Source organism: Notolepis coatsorum (assembly GCF_963971535.1).
Source record: "Notolepis coatsorum genome assembly, chromosome: 17".
Classification (NCBI taxonomy): Eukaryota; Metazoa; Chordata; class Actinopteri; order Aulopiformes; family Paralepididae; genus Notolepis; species Notolepis coatsorum.
This window is the reverse complement of record NC_140181.1, coordinates 51,041,822-51,061,305: the sequence shown is the minus strand read 5'-3', so window position 1 is coordinate 51,061,305 and position 19,484 is coordinate 51,041,822. Positions and strand designations below refer to the sequence as shown.

The 19,484-nt window shown below is 43.4% G+C and overlaps 1 protein-coding gene across 1 annotated transcript in view; it reads left to right on the top strand.

Moving 5' to 3' along the window:
* Window positions 1-19,484, top strand: part of gabrd (gamma-aminobutyric acid type A receptor subunit delta) — a gene marked incomplete at both ends in the record, with an annotated part of 88,976 nt that overhangs the window by 68,417 nt on the left and 1,075 nt on the right. Inside the window, 2 exons of the mRNA XM_084333449.1 lie at window positions 5,994-6,149; window positions 6,335-6,546. Coding sequence (XP_084189575.1) covers window positions 5,994-6,149; window positions 6,335-6,546 — 368 coding nt within the window. The remainder of the gene's footprint in view (window positions 1-5,993; window positions 6,150-6,334; window positions 6,547-19,484) is intronic.

The following is a 19,484-nucleotide window of genomic DNA, read 5'->3' as shown; positions in this document are numbered from 1 at the left end:
TGCATCCCCTTAACAATTGTATGTATTGAACTGTACTGTACCCATTCTGCAATCTGTTTTCAATCAATCTATCTCAACGCATACATTTGATCGTAGAAATCGTGACGTCAGAGTGTCTTCGATAATGTTGGGGGTCCTTAATTCCTGTATGCGAATTCTTCATCATGCAGCACTATCATCATCATCCGTATCAACTAACATTACAAGTACATTAGAGGAGGAAGTTGGACACATGTTTCATCATTAAATACTAGTATACTAATATACTAACATTACCATATTTGTAGACCATAATATGAACTTGTACACATGAGTACATGAGAAGCACTTTGTTCACTTCAAGTAAAGGGATACTTGCCTTACTAAGGTTTATTTTGTCAGTCACATACACCAGGGCATACCGTTTTTTTTTTTAAAGCTATAGCAATCATCATACTAGCTAGTTTTGATTATCTGCTGACATTTAATGATGAAACATGTGTCCAACTTCCTCCTCTAATGTACTTGTAATGTTAGTTGATACGGATGATGATGATAGTGCTGCATGATGAAGAATTCGCATACAGGAATTAAGGACCCCCAACATTATCGAAGACACTCTGACGTCACGATTTCTACGATCAAATGTATGCGTTGAGATAGATTGATTGAAAACAGATTGCAGAATGGGTACAGTACAGTTCAATACATACAATTGTTAAGGGGTGCAGACCAGAGAAAGACTTTCGTCTTGTTTACGTCCGGGTCCCCCATTTTCAATTCATCATAACATATGACATGTAATACAGATACAGTCTGAGCTCCGTTTTTATTACATATTTGATCACATTCTTGTTTATGTTGTTCATTTCATAACCTTTTCATATAATTTGTTTTGAAAATATTGAGGCCAACATGGCATTTCGAAAGCCTTTCTGGTGATTGTAAGTGCATAAATTAAGGAGTACACCACTTTATTCTTTTAAGTGTTGGTCCGCGAGCGATACCCATCTGGGTGGCCCGCGGACCCATCTGGGCCTCTCTCGCCGGACATCTGGGCCTCTCTCGCGTACCAAAAGTTGTAGGCGCGCGCGGATCAAAACATGTCAGCGCGCGCAGACCAACTGGACCTCGGTGTCTGTATTCGACAAAACATGTGAGCGCGTGCAGACCAACTGGACCTCGGTGTCTGTATTCGACAAAACATGTCGGCGCGCGCAGACCAACTGGACCTCGGTGTCTGTATTTGAAAAAACATGTTGGCGCGCGCAGACCAACTGGACCTCGGTGTCTCGTATTCGACAGGCTTTTGTCCCAATCGGCGCACCAACTGGCCCTCTCTCGCGGACCAACTGGGTCGCGCAGGATAACTGGATAGGCGGTGTCCTGTATAATTCAGGCTTTGGATAGGCGGTGTCTTGTATTAGTCAGGCTTTTGTCCCAAACGGCGCCTCATAACGCCCATGGTCTCATCAGAGTGGGTGGTCGTCTGCGGAGAGCTCCAGACTTACCGGATGACGTCAAGTACCCGATAGTCTTAAACAGCCGACACAAGGTCACAGAGCTGATCATAAAGAAATACGACGAGGATGTGCATCACGCCGGGGCAGAGAGAGTCTTCGCGGAGATCAGACGTCGTTATTGGATACTGCAAGGGAGAGAAGCAGTGCGGCGTTTCCAGCGGACCTGTCTAGACTGTCGTAAATGGCGAGCGCAGCCCAGTATACCCCGGATGGCTGACCTACCTCCCTGTCGCCTCCGACTCTGCGACAAGCCTTTTCACTCCACCGGTATGGACTGTTTCGGCCCGCTGTATGTAAAGAAAGGAAGAGGAACCGAGAAGCGGTGGGGTATTGTATTCAAATGCATGACCACCCGAGCGATGCATATAGAACTCCTTCCAACCATGAGCACAGACTCATTCCTTATGGCCTTCCGAAGATTCACATCGCGGAAAGGCAAACCGTCTATATTATTGTCTGATCACGGGACAAACTTCAAAGGCGGAGAAAGAGAGCTGAGAGAGAGCTTCCAAGCTATGGGCCCAGAACTTAAGACCCACCTCGCTCCATCCCAGATTGACTTCCAGTTTAATCCCCCGAATGCACCTCACTTCGGTGGAACTTGGGAACGAGAAGTACGTTTAATAAAGACAGCCCTGTACGCCGTGCTTGGGGCCCAGACCGTGGCGGAGGAAGTCCTAATGACAGTCCTCACGGAGATCGAGGGAGTATTGAACTCAAAGCCCCTCGGTTACGTCTCAAGTGATGTAGCAGATGTCGACCCAGTCACCCCCAACACACTCTTGATGGGGCGGCTGGACCCCGCGCTACCACAGACAATGTACAGGCCTGAAGAAGCGAACGGCCGAAGAATGTGGAGGTACAGTCAAGTATTGGCTGACAAGTTTTGGAACAGCTTCCTACTCCACTATCTACCGTCTCTACAGACCCGCCAGAAATGGGTGAAAGAGAGAGACAATTTGACAGAAGGAACAGTCGTCATGATTATCGACCAGTCACTACCCCGAGCTATGTGGCCGGCTGGCCGCGTAAGCAAAGTGATCACCGGTGCCAACGGAAAGTTCCGAGCAGCCGAAGTGCTCGTCCAAGGGCGGATCTACACCCGACCCGTGGCGAGGCTAATAGAGTTGCCAAGGCTCCCCGATACTATTGATGACGACCATGACCCCATGACTTTGTGAACTGCCCTACCCCTCACAACAGACATTGAGTAGTGGACAGTGCGGTTAATCTGTCTCTGCTTAGCTAATTAGGTGGGACTAATTAGGAGGCGGCTGTTACAAAGGATCAGATTAAACCGAATATATATATTTATTGATTGATATATATTGCATAATATTTGTATATCGTTTGATATCCCTTGTATATTCCTTGTACATATACACGGAATATCCCTTTAGCCTAGTACAGACCATAATATTTCATTCTCCTATTGGACAGCGGTCCACAGGCGCCAAGGCCATGCCTCCAAAGTCAGGTTCAAAGTCACCGCCGGGGACATGCCTGGACATGAACGGTATTGCGCAAGGATATGAGACAGGAATAAAGCTGGTACTAGTTTATTCATCTAAGCGTATAAATACGGCGCAGGTGAATACAGAAGCACTTAGTCAGAAGTCTTAGTAACTAAAGTTGAAGCCTCACCCACGATACTACGTGCGGTGAAGTATGGCCTGTTTGGCCCCAAATAGAGCATTGAGACCGCGTGCGAATTAATAACTGAAGTGTCAGAGTTTGGCGCTATACCGTCGAGTGCGACATATTCTATTAAGTCAGTAATAGTCTATTTGTGTATAGTGTATCGTGCGGCTAAAGTTCTACAGTGACCAGCATCACCAACGTTTTCCTCGTATCAGCTAGAGTGCTTATCCAGGCTGGGCTGCTTTCATGGCGCTTTCACCCGAGGAGCCCTAGACGAGGACCGTGTGGACATGTACACTGGATTATCTACCCGACGACTGCATAGCCCTTTTCGGCTGGATTATATTTGCTTTTGGTCCTGTAATTAATGGAGCGGAGAATCGCCGACGCCCACAAGTGTGTGGGATTTACCCTGTGAGGAGCCACGTCGAGTCTGCCCCTCAGAAGCCTGAGGCAGGCTAGCTTTTTTCCCTGTGGAGCTACAGGCTACGGAGAACAGCTGTATTCGTCTGTGGATCAAGATCTTATTGCACCGTCTCCCGTACTCGGAGTCTCCTTATCATCGTTGACCCAGACTCTATTACCGACAGATCCTCTACCCTTGCTGGCTTACAACCGGGGGGACCCTTCCAGTATCTCCCGCTATATTACTAGTGTACCATAGATATAATTCCCTAAGATTCAGGTTGTATGATTACCTCCTGCGTAACCAGAGAATGGACATTCGTTATTGATTTGCCTACGCACATTCCTTTGCCTTATAAGCGCATTCAAAGTGAAGTAAAGAAAGTATATTATGTACCTTTTGCTGCAATAAATACTTAATTACAACTTTGTGTGGAACCGATTTCATTGTGGGGAAGTGTTCATCATTAAGATACCTATGTACTGTATGGCCAGTAGAATGTACATAAAGACGGTAGTGGTTTAATGATACCATACTTATCAATACAGTCAGGGAATTGTACCCCTCAGTTACAGTAAGATTCAGCGTTATTTTTCAATGTGTACGATACTAACTGCTATGATGAACATTTGACCCACATTAGATGAATGGTATAACGCTGCCCACGGAATTATAAACGCCCCCTCGGCCATCCGGTCAACATCAGATTACGTGTAGTAACTTCCAGAAGTCCGTCCAGTTGGATTTTTTTATATCGCGCCGATTGCTATCAAACTGTATTTCATCATCAATATAATGCATTTGGAGCTATAAATCACGTTCTGAAGAAAGCTGCAGAAAACGATAAAAACATACTTATACTTTAGACCATATTTTACTATGAATATGTGAATGAAAAAGTTTAACGTTGCTACACAATGAACAATACATATAGGACTTTGAATGGGCCCTAATAATGGCAATCTAGCAATAGGATTTAAAAGGTTATAGCCCTGCAAAGAAGGGGAACTTATCCATAGACAAATAGAGCTGGCAACAGATGGTATATCATGAATTTAACCTCCGGCAGCCAAAGTGTTAAGTGGTTGCACACTTTGAAAGCTCATAATATTGATGTTATTTCCCAAAATAAATTTCAAGACTTTTTTGTTGGGGCGAGGTGCGGCCCAAAACATTTTGGTCTGTCAAAGGGTTGCCTAACAGAAAAGGTTTGATAACCACTCATGTACTGTATGGGCAGGGTAATAGGAAGACAATACATCTAGGTAATCTGACTATAAAATATGAGAAAATTAAACAGTAGCCGTGTCGGTCATAATATTAAATATAGGTAATAACATTTGTATCTGAACATAAATGATGAATAAAAGTAATCGGTCTGTATGCCGCATAATAACTATACCCTCATATAGTTATTGTAATTTTGAAAGGTTATAAATAAATGATATATTATATAATGTGGCAGATATCACCCCCCCCTCTCATGGATATGTGAAAAACTAGAGATATTACTGCCACGGAAGGAGTGGAAACAATTAGGTAGCTGATTAGTACTGATAGAACACACCTGTGCATCATTAGTTCACCCAGATCTCACATGCACACACCCCAGACACACACACTACAAATACACTAGGTTAGAGAGAGGTGAGTTGAGTGGAGGTGAGGTTGGAGTTATTGTAGTGAGAGAGAGATTGTTGTATACAGAGTTTTGCGAGGTGAGAGGTAATGAGAGGAGAGGTGAAGGCGAGAAGGTGTTCATTGTGTACTGGACCCTAGACTGGCTGAGAAACCCCCTTGTGTACTGACCTTGGACCGGACAACTACTCTGAGTATTGAACAATCCCTTTTTTGTACGAGAGCCTGTTTTTGTGTTTTGACCATCAGACTGTATTACGACCATTCTATTAGCACAGAAAGACTCATCATACTATTATTCTGCCTGTAAATCAATACATATTCTTATTGATTGATATTGCACTTGTGTGGACATTTGAATTTGTTTGTTTTTTAACCGTGACGAGTCTGAACACCACCAGGCTCGTCACAATAAGTATAAATTATAAATATATATATTATATTATACATAAATTATGTTGAATAAATTGTCATATTGAAAGGTTCCATGGATTTGTATTGGGTTTTTTATCCTCAGTGAACTGTTGCTTGACAGAATGCTTCATGTCAAGCAGACTAGCTGCAGGGGTGTAGGCAAGAGATTTAGGAGATGATAGAACCTTTTTATAGATGTACAGTAGTAGCACTTTTTTTTGTATCTAACTTTTGCCTCTAGGGAAACACACAAGCAGACAGTGGTTCCCTTAGCCTTAATGGTCAGCAATTTGATTTTCATACCCAAGCAACAGAATTAGTTTCTAGGGAAATGTAAAAGTGTTTTTATTTATTTTATTATTATTATCATTTATTTTATTTATGTTCCTCAGCGGGCCGCTTCCCAAGGCTCAGCCTTCGCTTCGAACTGAGGCGTAACCGAGGGGTCTACATCATCCAGTCCTACATGCCTTCTATATTATTGGTCGCCATGTCATGGGTGTCCTTTTGGATCAGCCAATCGGCGGTTCCAGCTCGAGTATCATTAGGTTGGTATTATGTGATGTTATGGCTTTTACTGTTTGTTTTGTGTTCCTGTATTCATTCAACATCCAACACAGACTCACAACAAAGTTACAATTCCAAAACATGGAGGAAAGGAAAAAGCTATAGCACCTGACTATGTTTGTGATTCAGATTGTAATCTGCTGTATGTTCCTGTGTGTCTTCTCAGGGATCACAACGGTGCTGACTATGACCACGCTGATGGTGAGCGCACGCTCCTCCCTGCCGCGAGCATCGGCCATCAAAGCTTTAGACGTCTACTTCTGGATATGTTATGTGTTTGTGTTTGCCGCGCTCATCGAGTACGCCTTCGCTCACTACAACGCCGACTACAGACTCAAAGAGAAGGCCAAGGTCAAGGCCAACAAACTGAGCTCTGAGGTGAGAGAAGAACATGGAAGATGACAGTGGAGAAACGAGCCTACTCCTTCCCTTACTGATATCTCTTTACGTGAGTGAGTGAGTGAGTGAGTGAGTGAGTGAGTGAGTGAGTGAGTGAGTGAGTGAGTGAGTGAGTGAGTGAGTGAGTAAAAACTAATTGACATAATTTCACTTGAAGGAAGAATTTTCATTCCAAAATTAGATATTCACCATCTGAAAAGTTGAACTCTTAAAGCGGAACTATGCAGTTTCAGGGAAGGTGGTTTGGTTTACAAAACATACAACTATACATATAATTCTTGGATATTTTATGCTGTCATAAAGAGCAACAATATTATGTTGAGACCTCGAGGGTGCAATGCCAGCTGAATCCTGCTAGGTGGCAGTATCGCCTACCCTTTGAAACCTTATTTCACACTGTGTTATATGGTCCAGGCGCCTAAATTCTTATCCCAACCCATGTTTGCTTCCGCGTTCACGTTTTGCGCTCTGATTGGCCACTGACGTTTCTGGTCGCGGCTATCGTGTGACGGCAAGTTCTTTCGCCGGTTAAGCTTAGGCACTCTTTCGAAGTTGGTTAAGGTTAGAGTGTGGATCGTAGGCGTTAGGTAGTTTGTTGCTGGTCGAGGCGGAAATGGTCGCGTCACGCGATTGAGCGCACATGTCACATTACCAGAAACGTCAGTGGCCAATCAGATCGCAAACATGCAAACATGGGTTGGGATAAGAATAGACGCGGTCCGGGCGGAGGATTTTGACCCCGGCAAGTGAAACGCTTCATCCGAGCAACTTGGAACGCGTCCAGCACACTTGATGCATATTTTGTGCCATTTCATGTCATGGACCCGATGGACATCAATACTGGAAATCTCTATCAGACAATTGGAATATTCATTTTGGAATAACTCCTAGCAAAGGTAAGGACTATATGACATCAATCCTACTTAAATCCCCGGCCGCGTCCTAAAAGTCTGTGCCGACCAACTGGCCCCGGTATTCACTGACATATTTAACCTGTCCTTAGAACAGGCTGTCATCCCCACCTGCCTGAAGAAGTCCACTATTATCCCTGTACCCAAAAAATCCAAGCCTGCTTGCCTCAACGACTACCGCCCTGTAGCTCTCACCTCCATAGCCATGAAGTGCTTTGAGAAGCTAGTAAAGGGCTACATCTGCTCCTCCCTCCCCATCAACATGGACCCCCTGCAATTTGCATACCGCCCCAACAGGTCCACGGAGGACGCCATAGCCCATGTGCTGCACACAGCAGCATCACACCTGGACAAGAGGAAGGGGAACTATGTGAGAATGCTATTCATCGACTACAGCTCGGCATTCAATACCATAGTCCCCTCCATACTCATAGCCAAGCTCAGGGACCTGGGCTTGAACTATGACCTCTGCCAGTGGGTCTTGGACTTCCTGACGGGCAGACCCCAGGTGGTGAGAGCAGGCAACTGCACCTCCTCATCCATCACCCTCAACATAGGGGCCCCCCAGGGCTGTGTTCTGAGTCCCCTCCTCTACTCCCTGTACACACACGACTGTGTGGCTCAGCGGAGTAGCAATACAATCATCAAATTTGCTGACGACACAGTGGTGGTGGGCCTGATCTCTGCCAACGACGAGAGGGCCTACCTGGAAGAGGTCAAGGTCCTGGCGGGATGGTGCCAGGAAAACAGCCTCTCCCTGAACGTCAGCAAAACAAAGGAGATGATTGTGGACTTCAGGAGGTCGGGGGTCAAGGACTACAGCCCCCTCAGCATCGACGGGGCACCGGTTGAGAGAGTCAACAGCTTTAAGTACCTCAGAGCCTACATATCCGAGGACTTGACATGGACCACACACATTGACAGTGTTGTGAAGAAGGCACGACAACGCCTCTACTTCCTCAGGCGCCTAAGGAAGTTCCAAGTCAGTCAGAAGATCCTTAAGAACTTCTACTCATGTACAATAGAGAGCATCCTGACTGGCAACATCACCTCCTGGTTTGGGAATAGCACTGCACAAGACCGAAGCAGACTACAAAGAGTGACACGTTCAGCCGAACGCACAATTGGAGGGGGGCTCCCCACCCTCCAGAACATTTACAACAAGCGGTGCAGGGGCAAGGCTAAGAGAATCATTAAAGACTCCAGTCAGCCGAACAACTGCCTCTTTGAACTGCTGCGGTCAGGCAAGCGATACCGGAGTCTCAAGGCGAGCACAGAAAGACTCAGAAGAAGCTTCTATCCCCAGGCCATCAGGCTGCTAAACGAACAATGAACACTACACAACAACAACCATCAAACGCACATAGCACACACATCCACACGCACACACTCACTTTAAACAAACACACTGTAGCACCCACTCCACACACTTTATAGCACACACTCACTTTAAACAAACACACTGTAGCACCCACTCCCCACACTTTATATTTATTGATGAAGGATTGCACTACAACTCGTACACCTTACTGTAAATTGTACCTAAATTGTACATCATCCCATTTCTGCTTTGCACTATATAGTATTGTACATTAGTACACTGCATAGTATTGTATATTATATGGTAACTCAGTTACGTCTATTCTGCATCGAACATTGTACATATGTCTATACTGAACACTGTGACCTCATTTTCTACTTCTAAATTACATGCTATACTATTTGATACTATCTTGTCTAGCACAGTCTCTGGAGCGTAACAGTAAGAAGCATTTTGTATGTGAAGTGGATTCCCAGGCTGTTTCGGTTCTGCTCTGCTTCAGAACCTGTTGGCTAGTACTTGGCGTTGTGTCTCAATACTTTAAAGCTGGGAATCACTTCTCTTCAAAACTGACTGAGCAGGCAGAAAGGCAGCAGGAATTAAGGAGGAAAGATAGTTTAACCGTTGTTTTAATCAAAGTTTAAGAATGTATACAAATTACAATAAGAAGATGCTATGGTTGTTGATCACAAACACTATGCCGTAAGATGATAACAACCAGACTAATATTACAGTATAAAGATAAATTGTTGCTGGTCTTTGTTGTCCTGGCTGACAAAACAAAGCAGTCTGTTTTCAGTATAAAGCTGGTCTTTGTTGTCCTGGCTGACAAAACAAAGCAGTTGGTTTTCCCTCCAAAAAGTCCTTTTGTTCTCGTTCTGCCTTGGCCTCCTTGGGGTTGATGGTGGAGATGGTGAGAGAGGTCTTGTCCTGTGTGGGTTTGGTTCCAGAGTGTTCTTCTGTTGTTTCCTTGAGTTCCTCTCCCACCATCACACACCCATTATTATAGTCCAGGCCGTGTCTCGGAGTTGATGACATCATCACATTAATTCCTCCAATCACAGGACTGCTTAAGCTGGCATTTGAAAATAGGGGTTTGGCTTATAGGCCAAACCCTTTTCACATTACTAACAGAGAATATTTTCCTTATATTTTTACTTAAACATTACCTGACTTGTTAATACTTTGATGAATCAAAGTTTATATTGATTACCTAAACACAGATATATTTCTTTATTACTAAGTCTGTTTGACTTTCAGAACATATATCTAACAAATCTAATCTTTCTGTTAGCTTAATAGAATACATTTTAATACCATATAGAACATTGCTTAACAGATTGCAGAATGTGTAACAATCAATTAATCATACTGAACATTAATTGAAAATAGCACAGACACATTAACTAATTGTAGACATTTTAGTATGACCAAACACTAATTATATTTTAACTTACTTATTCAAATTACTATTTTAACAATATACCAGGAAATAGTTAGTTTGGAGATCTCCTGTGTGTGTGTGTGTGTGTGTGTGAATGTGTGTGAATGTGTGTGTGACTATGTGTGGGTATGTGAGTGTCTGTGTGTCTCTGTGTGTGTCTCTGTGTGTGTCTCTGTGTGTGTCTCTGTGTGTGTGAGTGTGTGTGTGTGGATGTGTATTCGAAAAAGTGTGTGTGTGTGGATCTCTGTGCGTCTGTCTGTGTCCCCAGGCCGTAAGCAGCTGATAACACTTCTTTGATGTAACAGTTGTTTCACTGTGTGTGTGTGTGTGGATGTGTATGTGAAAATGTGTGTGTGAGTGTATGTGTGTGTGTGAGTATGTGAGTGTCTGTGTGTGTGACAGGATACTCCAGCGAGATAACATGTCTCCGTGACCTTAGATCTTCTGTTTGATCTTTACAGAGCCCATTGTCCCCGGCCATAGCAGATGGTCCTTGGGTTGCGGTCATAGATAGAATCTTTTGACCACTCAGTTCATGTGTAAATCGACCTGTGTGGCCTACAATGGCAATCACGTCTATTGTAACCACACACACATTCATATTTCTTATTGTTTTGAGGCCTAAATATTTCCACACATTAGTTAATCATGAGTCTATGTTTGGGAATTTACTACATATGAAAGTATTCTGTACTGGGCGGTTAGGTGGCCGAGCGGAGATTGCGTTCGTCACCAGCCCCGGAGCTGTGAGCTCGATTCGCCTGTTCGAATCCAGCTCACAGCTCCGGGGTTGTCACCAGCTTGGCTGGCCGTCTGCACTGATACAATTGGCTGTATCAGAGGGTGGGAGAAGCTGGCGGGGTGGGTCCGGGTCGTTGTAAACAGCGACTCCTACAGTTCGGTCGGGGCGCCTGCTAAGCGCGGATTGGACGTGAGGGGGATAGTGTGGTCCTCCCACACGCTACGCCCTCTCAATGAGAATCCGCGCTGCCAGGTGAAAAGAAGCGGTGATTGGCTGGACGTGTGTCGGAGGAAGCACGTGGTAGCCTCCACTCTCCCAGATGATCTGACTGTGGGGGGTAAGTGCGCAGCGATCAGGAAGGGACTGGGAATTGGCATACGACTAACATTGGGATGGGAGAAAATCGGAGGAAAATGGAGGGGAAAAAAGACAAAAAAAAAAAAAAAAAAAAAGTATTCTGTACTTCTGTATGACAACTATTAAAGAAACTTGAAACTTGAAACTAAATCAAATAAAATTTATTTGTAAGGCCCGACAACACACGTTAATGTCCCCATGGGCCGCCGTCTTCTTTAAACAAGTCAAGAAGAAACATCACAATAAGTCAAGAACAAAACAAGAACACCATAAGGTCCAAATTTGTTAAAATAAATGCAACACTCCCAGACATACCCCACGCGAAGATAAGGAAAAACTCACTAAAACCTAGCAATAGGAAGAAATGCACCACAGGCAATGTGGAGGAGAGAAACCTTAGAAGGGCCATTCAAGGGGGGATCTCCCTTCTTAGATGTCGGTGATAGTAGTGTTGCAGTAAAAACAGGCGAACAGTTGGTAAGCATGCACTCATGTGTGTAGTGAAACTGAGTGCTTAGAAGTGAATTCACCTCTTGGTACAGAGGTTTTTGATGTCGCCCGCGGTGCGGACGCCCAGGGTTCGACTCCCACTCATGGCATGTTCAGAGTAGTACCGGCTACAGTGGTGCCGTGACCACCGGCCTGAGTGGTGTGAGTTTAGGGGGGGTGAATGTAACGGATGGTACCGCAAAGCCCAGTCACGAAGAACTTCGGACGTTGTGAAGTGGCTGTGGCACGGTCGCGGTACCAGGAAGTAAAACTCACTCCCCTGAGGCATCCAGACTGAGTGCTTAGAAGTGAATTCACCTCTTGGTACAGAGGTCTGTGATGTCGCCCGCGGTGCGGACGCCCGGGGGTTCGACTCCCACTCATGGCATGTTCAGAGTAGTACCGGCTACATGAATAGAATAGATTTTTGATCCAACAATGATTTCACATCGATCGCAACGATCAACGTATGTAGTATTCAAAACATATGCCGTTGCTGACGATCAGAGAATCACAAAACGAAACATAACTCAGCTTCCAGGAATTAGCCCGGATCACTCTGGAAACTATACAATATTCACCACAGGATAACACGCAAACGTATACATGAAAAAATGTACTTTTTTTTTTACATGTTGGACGAGAGATAGTGACTATCAAATGAGCCATAGTATTGTCTCCATGGCTATAATATAGAATATAGATATACTATTTTTTTTACATGTTGGACGAGAGATAGTGACGATCAAATGAGCCATAGTATTGTCTCCATGGCTATAATATAGAATATAGATATAGCTCTGCAAACATCGTGACACACAGTGAAAATAGGCAATGGAAAGCTGGCGCTAGAGAGAAGAGATGGGGCGTGGCTATGGCATTGAATGAGTTAATATACATTTCTTTTCTGATAAGGCAGGGGATTTAGAATTTGAAGTGTTAGTTTAACCTCTTCCGCCCAGGCGTGCATAATAACAGAAAATGAAATCTACTGTATGTACAGTAGTTGTTTTATTTTTTATCAGGGTGCAACCATTTTGAAACTAATTTCAAATCTAATCTACATGCTAAAAATAGGGAAGAGAAACTAACTGCGCTTCAATATATGTCAATAACGTTAAGTTGTGTGGTTTATTATCCCGAATAATAAGAGGTATTAAAATCATACAGAAGTAATTTGCTTTTGGGAAGTGTCCTTTCGAAAAAAATCCAACGCTCAACGAAAGCTCTTGTGTCCTCTACATCTACAAAATGGCCACAAAAAAACTACAATTCCCAACGTTCAAATTTTCTCCTCTGTTTTGAACGTTGCTCGCATATGCCCCCCACTGGCCGGTTGTAGGGAGGATAGAAGCCTTGCATCACGTGTCCCCTCCGATACACGAGGAGGCAGCCTGTCACATCTTTTCACCTGCCAGCTTGGACTCTCATTGGCGAGGTGTAACGTGTGGGAGGCTCACACTACCCCGCCATTTCCTGTCTCTGCTGTGCAGGCGTCCCCAACCGACCTGCAGGAGTCACTGTTCACAACGACCAGACTACCACCCGCTAACTCTGCCAATTGAGTTAATATGACGGCTGGCGCAAGCCGGAGGCAACACCGACACCCGGATTCGAACCCGGTGTCTCTTGCGTTGGTGACAAGCGCAATGTCCGCTGCGCCACCCAGCCGCCTTATCTAATAACACTTTAACCTATTGGTAAACTAACGTATTGATGATAATATACATTATAAATGCTGTTGTGACATGGTTATGATGTTTATACTTGAATACGTTTGAAAAATAAAACGCTACTTTTGTCAAACAGTCTGGAGAGATTGATTTATGACGTGATGTCATTTTGGGACCGGTAGGTAGGTAGGTAGGTAGGTAGGTATTTATTTAGACAACAAAACATATACAGATCATTACATCACATATTTGCTTTAGTCAAGGATAGGAACGAAAAAGCCAATGACTTTACCGGTACCGGTCTCGTCGGGCTTAAGAGGTTAAGAGGTTAAAAATTAGCATTGCACATCACTCCAGCGTCACTGCATTTTAAAAATGGAATGTTAACAAAACATAAAATCCTTTGGTGGAACACAATTTCCCCATTAACCCCACATGCAGCATCAAGGACAAAGAGAGCTATGGTTATGAACAAACGAGTGGAGAGATTTGTAGTGCTGCTGTAAATTGCACAAATGTCTTTATGGCCTGGAACGGATGAGGGGCGTGGTGGTAGTTCATCAGCACTGAGAGGAAGCGGTGCAGCGGTCTGGTCAGTCTGTTCAGTAGTTATACCTCCTCCCAGTTCTCTTCCTGTCCAGGTACTGCTCCATGTGTTCCAACACTATTCATGTGTTAATTACATTTACAAACTGACTGATCACAATCCTGTATTAGCTGTAGGGATGCACCGATCCCACTTTTTCAGTCCCGATACCAATACATGGGCTTTGGGTATCGGCCCGATACCAAGTACCGATCCGATACCCATTGTTCAATTAATAAACTGTATATCTCACTGTGTGGAAGAGACTGGGATCATTATTTTGTGCAAGGCAACAATCAAAACAACATTACTTTCCTAACTTAGTGAAACAAAATTAAAACATAGATATAAATGTACTGAATTGTTATTTATTATTTGATTTATTATTATATTATATATTATTATACAACATTAAATATATATTTGTTTTTTCGATACCCGATCCAGCTATTTTAGTCATATCGGGGCCGATATCCGATATCAATATTGGATCGGTGCATCCCTAATTAGCTGTGATTTAACCAACACCGTTTATTGCAGAACGCGCACCTAGCGTTTGATTGATTGAGACTCCCCAGTCCCCACACACGCACATCTCAATTTATCCTCTGCCTATTTCAAGTTTCAAGGACAATTTTGTCACATCTCTATTCTTTTTACATTATAAAGGAGTGAAATTCTTAGTTTCTGGGCTCCTCTGCCTACCAACAGCATCAACACAAGTAGTACAGATTATCATTAATTGACGAGGATTACAATAGATTTGATCAAATAAATGTTTATTATTTATACACAGTCACCGTTCTGGTTCTTGCACGGCCAGACACTCTCTGGCCAGTAGATGTTCACATAGCTAATAGGGTTTTTGTGGAAGGGCTGTCTCTGCCTTCCTTCCACAAGTACTGTACATGAATAATCAGTGTCCCTGCAGAGCCAAACTGATGTTGGGACGGTTTCTTCAGCCCTCTCCTTCTCCAGTCATTCTTCTTTTTATGGCGAGTTGCCGCTGTTGTGTATGGGAGACATGTTCTGTTGTGATGTCACAGTATGATGTCATAATCAAACATTCTAGAACATTTAGTTTGAAGATATTTATAAAAAATTTATTTATTTTTTTTATTTTTTTATTTTTATTTTTTAAACATTTTAAAATTAAAAACGAAGGTTCGAACGTCCGTTCGAAAAACCCTGACGAAGTTCGAATCCCAAAAACAGGCTTCGGGGACAGCCTTAGCACACACACACACACAAAGGCACACACACACACACACACACGCGCGCACACACACACACACACACACACACACACACACACACACACACACACACACACACACACACACACACACACAGACACACACACATGTACACATACTAGGGGTGTAAAGGTACGCATATCCGTACCGAACCGAACAAGTTTCAGTGTGTACCGTACCGTACCGAACGGCTGTGTAGTGTACCGAACGAATACAACGGTATGTTAACCACTAACGACCGCCCACCGGGGGCTGTTTGTTTCACAATCTAATATAATTATTTTATAATTTTTTGAATTTTTTGATAAGTCGATTATTAATTTCAATATAGAATATTCGTTGACAGCTCTACAAGTACAATTAGTTACTGCACACTACATCACCCCTGAGTGGAACATGGAAAGCCAAACTTTCCCACACTGTAGGGGAGAACGGGGGACGCTTTTTACTCTAATGTGAATTGCTCATAATCAAAACATCTTTCAATATCATTCCTACATTAAATTGAAGCTTAAGATGTTGGCTTGAAATGTGTATCCCTCTCATTTTCCAACGTATTGTAACAAAGAGTTAATCACCTATCAAAGACACTCTGACACATTGTGACAACCAACCCCATCATGGGGATGGTTGTCACACACTATGGGGTTGGTTGTCACCATGTGTTTTAATGGGAAAATCTTAAAAAGAAGACAAGAAGGCAGAACTAAATTTGAAATTTTAATTGCATTGACAAGTTGACAAATACATAACTTAACACTTTGAATGCCGACGACGACTATTCTCGTCTTATCAGACCCCCTGTTGAGTGCCGACGACGTGTATTGTCGTTTGATTTTTTTATTAGCGATCTGAATTCATATCAACCGAGTCTCCCGTTGGTACAGCAGACTCTAGGAGCTCAGATGGGAAAAAACCGCCCCCTATCGTCTATCCCTGTGTAACTGCAGGTCAGTCGAAGACTGGGAGATCCCTGTGGGGGTGGCCAACTGGCTCCATTGTGCTGGCGAGCCGTCTGATGATGAGGGATATGATCGCGAGATGGAAAGCAGCCTGGAATATATATTTACAGCAGCCAATAATCAATCAATAAACACGATCGATATTTGGAATGGCGATCAGGAATTGGAATAATCTTTTTGGAGAACATCTGATCTAAGGTAAGGAGTCTATGTTACCAGTTTTAGGATAATCAGACCTGTATTCACTGAGATAACAGCGTGTCCCGTATGTGTGTATGTGTGTGTGTGTGTGTGTGTGTGTGTGTGTGTGTGTGTGTGTGTGTGTGTGTGATCTTGAGGAAATGGATAATAGATTTTTCAGCCCGCCTCTATAGCGTGCATAAGTACACATATACTATCGATAATCTAGCGTTTATTTGAAAACGATTAATAAATAGGCCGACAAATGACAACGTGTCTAGTGTATTCGAGAATATTCCAATAAATGTCGTTTATGGGGGAATCTTTCAATTTTCTGAACATTTTCGAGAGAACGATAGCTTTTCGAAATGCTATCAAAAGGATATGAACCGATTAAAAAAAACAATCTGTTTCGACAATGTTGACTGCAAACAAGTCATTGATAAGCGACGGGCAGAGACACATAACCATAATTTAAAACATAGATTATGCGTTTTTAACGCTAACATTGAAGTGGATGATGGCATTCAACAGGGTAAAAAGGTAAACAAGGTCGGCACTGCATCTTAACACTTTGATCGCCATGGTTAAATTCATAATTTACCATCCCTCGCCATCTCTATTTGTCTATGGAGAAGTTCCCCTTCTTTGCAGGGCTATAACTTTTTAAATTGTATTGCTAAATTGACATTATTATGGCCCATTCAATGTCCTATATCTATTGTTCAGGGTGTAGCAACGTTATACTTTTTCATTCACATATTCATACTAAAATACGGTCTAAAGTATAAGTATGTTTTTATCGTTTTCTGCAGCTTTCTCCAGAACTTGATTTATAGCCCTAAATACATTATATTGATGATCAAATACAGTTTGGTAGGAATCTGTGCAAGATAAAAAATGTCAACTGGATGTGCTTCTAGGAGTTACTACGTATGATCTGATGATGACCGGATGGGCAACGTTATATCATTCATCTAGTGTGGGTGATATGGTCATCAGAGCAGTTAGTAAAGAACACGTTGGAAAATAACGCTGGATCTTACCGTATCTTCCTCGCGCCGTTGGGCGATGAGCGTGGAGCAGAGATATTCCTATTATGGGATGTATAAATACCCGATCCATTTCCAGGTTGTATAATAGTATATACGTCCAAATCATGTTGTTTATCGAGTTATTTGCACCGATCGGTGTTCACTGTGTCAAGATGGAGTCCCTCTAACGATAGCGAGTGCCCGGACGAAATATGGGTGAGCACCACTTCATCCACAGATCACTTCCTGTTGGGCGATCTGCCGATCTGCCACCAGATGGCGCTCTTGAACCGTTAGAGAGTTGAGTGGAGCTCAGCAGTATATCTCAGGTCCCCGGGGGAGAAATATGTTTTCGATCACAGATTTTTGAAATATTGATATCAAAGACGTGTTACGGCGTCTTCGGCAGAATGAGCATGGCGGGGAATGACGAGTTTCGGCGTCTCCGGCGATTAAAGTGTTAACATGAACATAAACAGGAAACACATCTTTAGGCCATCCTATATAACAAAATAAGAACACAATAAATCGGCCTAACAATAATAGCCTACACAACATGAATGAATGAATGAATGAATGAAAACTTTATTTAACAGATTGCAGAATGGGTTCAATACAGTACGGCTCAATACAATTGTTAAGGGGATGCAGACCAAAGAAAGACTTTCGTCTTGTTCACATCAGGGTCCCCCATTTTCAATTCATAGTTGTAACATGTGACAACCAACCCCAAATAAAATGTGACGACCAACCCCAACTGGAATGTCTTGATAGCATCAAGGCTAACAGCCATCTAACAACTAGTTAGCTAGCTAACAACAATCTAAACTATAGCTATCCCTTCCCTTCACACTTTTTAAGGGTAATAATTGTTTCATTATAAACCAATTGTGTGCCACTGCCTAGAAGAAAAATACTGAGGAGCGGAATATTTACAAATGGACATGAAAGGAGCGGTTAGGTGGCGTAGCGGAGATTGCGTTCGTCACCAACCCCGGAGCTGTGAGCTGGATTCGCCTGTTCGAATCCAGCTCACAGCTCCGGGGTTGTCACCAGCTTGGCTGGCCGTTCACACTAATACAATTGGCTGTATTAGAGGGTGGGAGAAGCTGGCGGGGTGGGTCCGGGTCGTTGTAAACAGCGACTCCTACAGTTCGGTCGGGGCGCCTGCTAAGCGCGGATAGGACCTGAGTGGGATAGTGTGATCCTTCCACACGCTACGCCCTCTCAGGGAGGATCCGCGCTGCCAGGTGAAAAGAAGCGGTTGATTGGCTGGACGTGTGTCGGAGGAAGCACGTGATAGCCTCCACTCTCCCAGATGATCTGACTGTGGGGGGTAAGTGCGCAGCGACCAGGAAGGGGATTGGGAATTGGCATACGACTAACATTGGGATGGGAGAAAATCGGAGGAAAATGGAGGGGGGAAAAGATCAATATATAAAAAAAAAAAAATGTACATGAAAAACACAAAAAGTCCTCTCACCTCAAATTCAGCTGTTTCACTCCAAATATGACAATGTAGGTGAACTCTGACCCCAATTCTGGACATTTAAATACCAAAGTATGGGAGACAGGATCCTCTGGTGGTGAAATATAATGAATGTGACAACCGACCCGTGTGACCAGTGATGCCACAGATTACTTGTAAAAATAATCTGATTACTGATTACTCCTTTAAAAAGTAATCTAGTTACTTTACTGATTACTTGATTATCAAAGTAACTTAGTTACTTTGAAAGTAACTAGGTTACGAAGTCGTCGTCGTCCCCTCTGCTGCTGCCACAACATAAGAATGACAACAGTTTTTTTTTTAACTTCACTTCATGCTGAAGCCATTCTAAAATCAGCTATGAACGTAAACATGTGTGTGGCTGTGCGTGCGTGAACGTCCCATCTCCGGTCTAGCTGACTGTACCCCTGGCTCTCTTATCATCAGCATTATGAGATAGTAACTAAATAGTA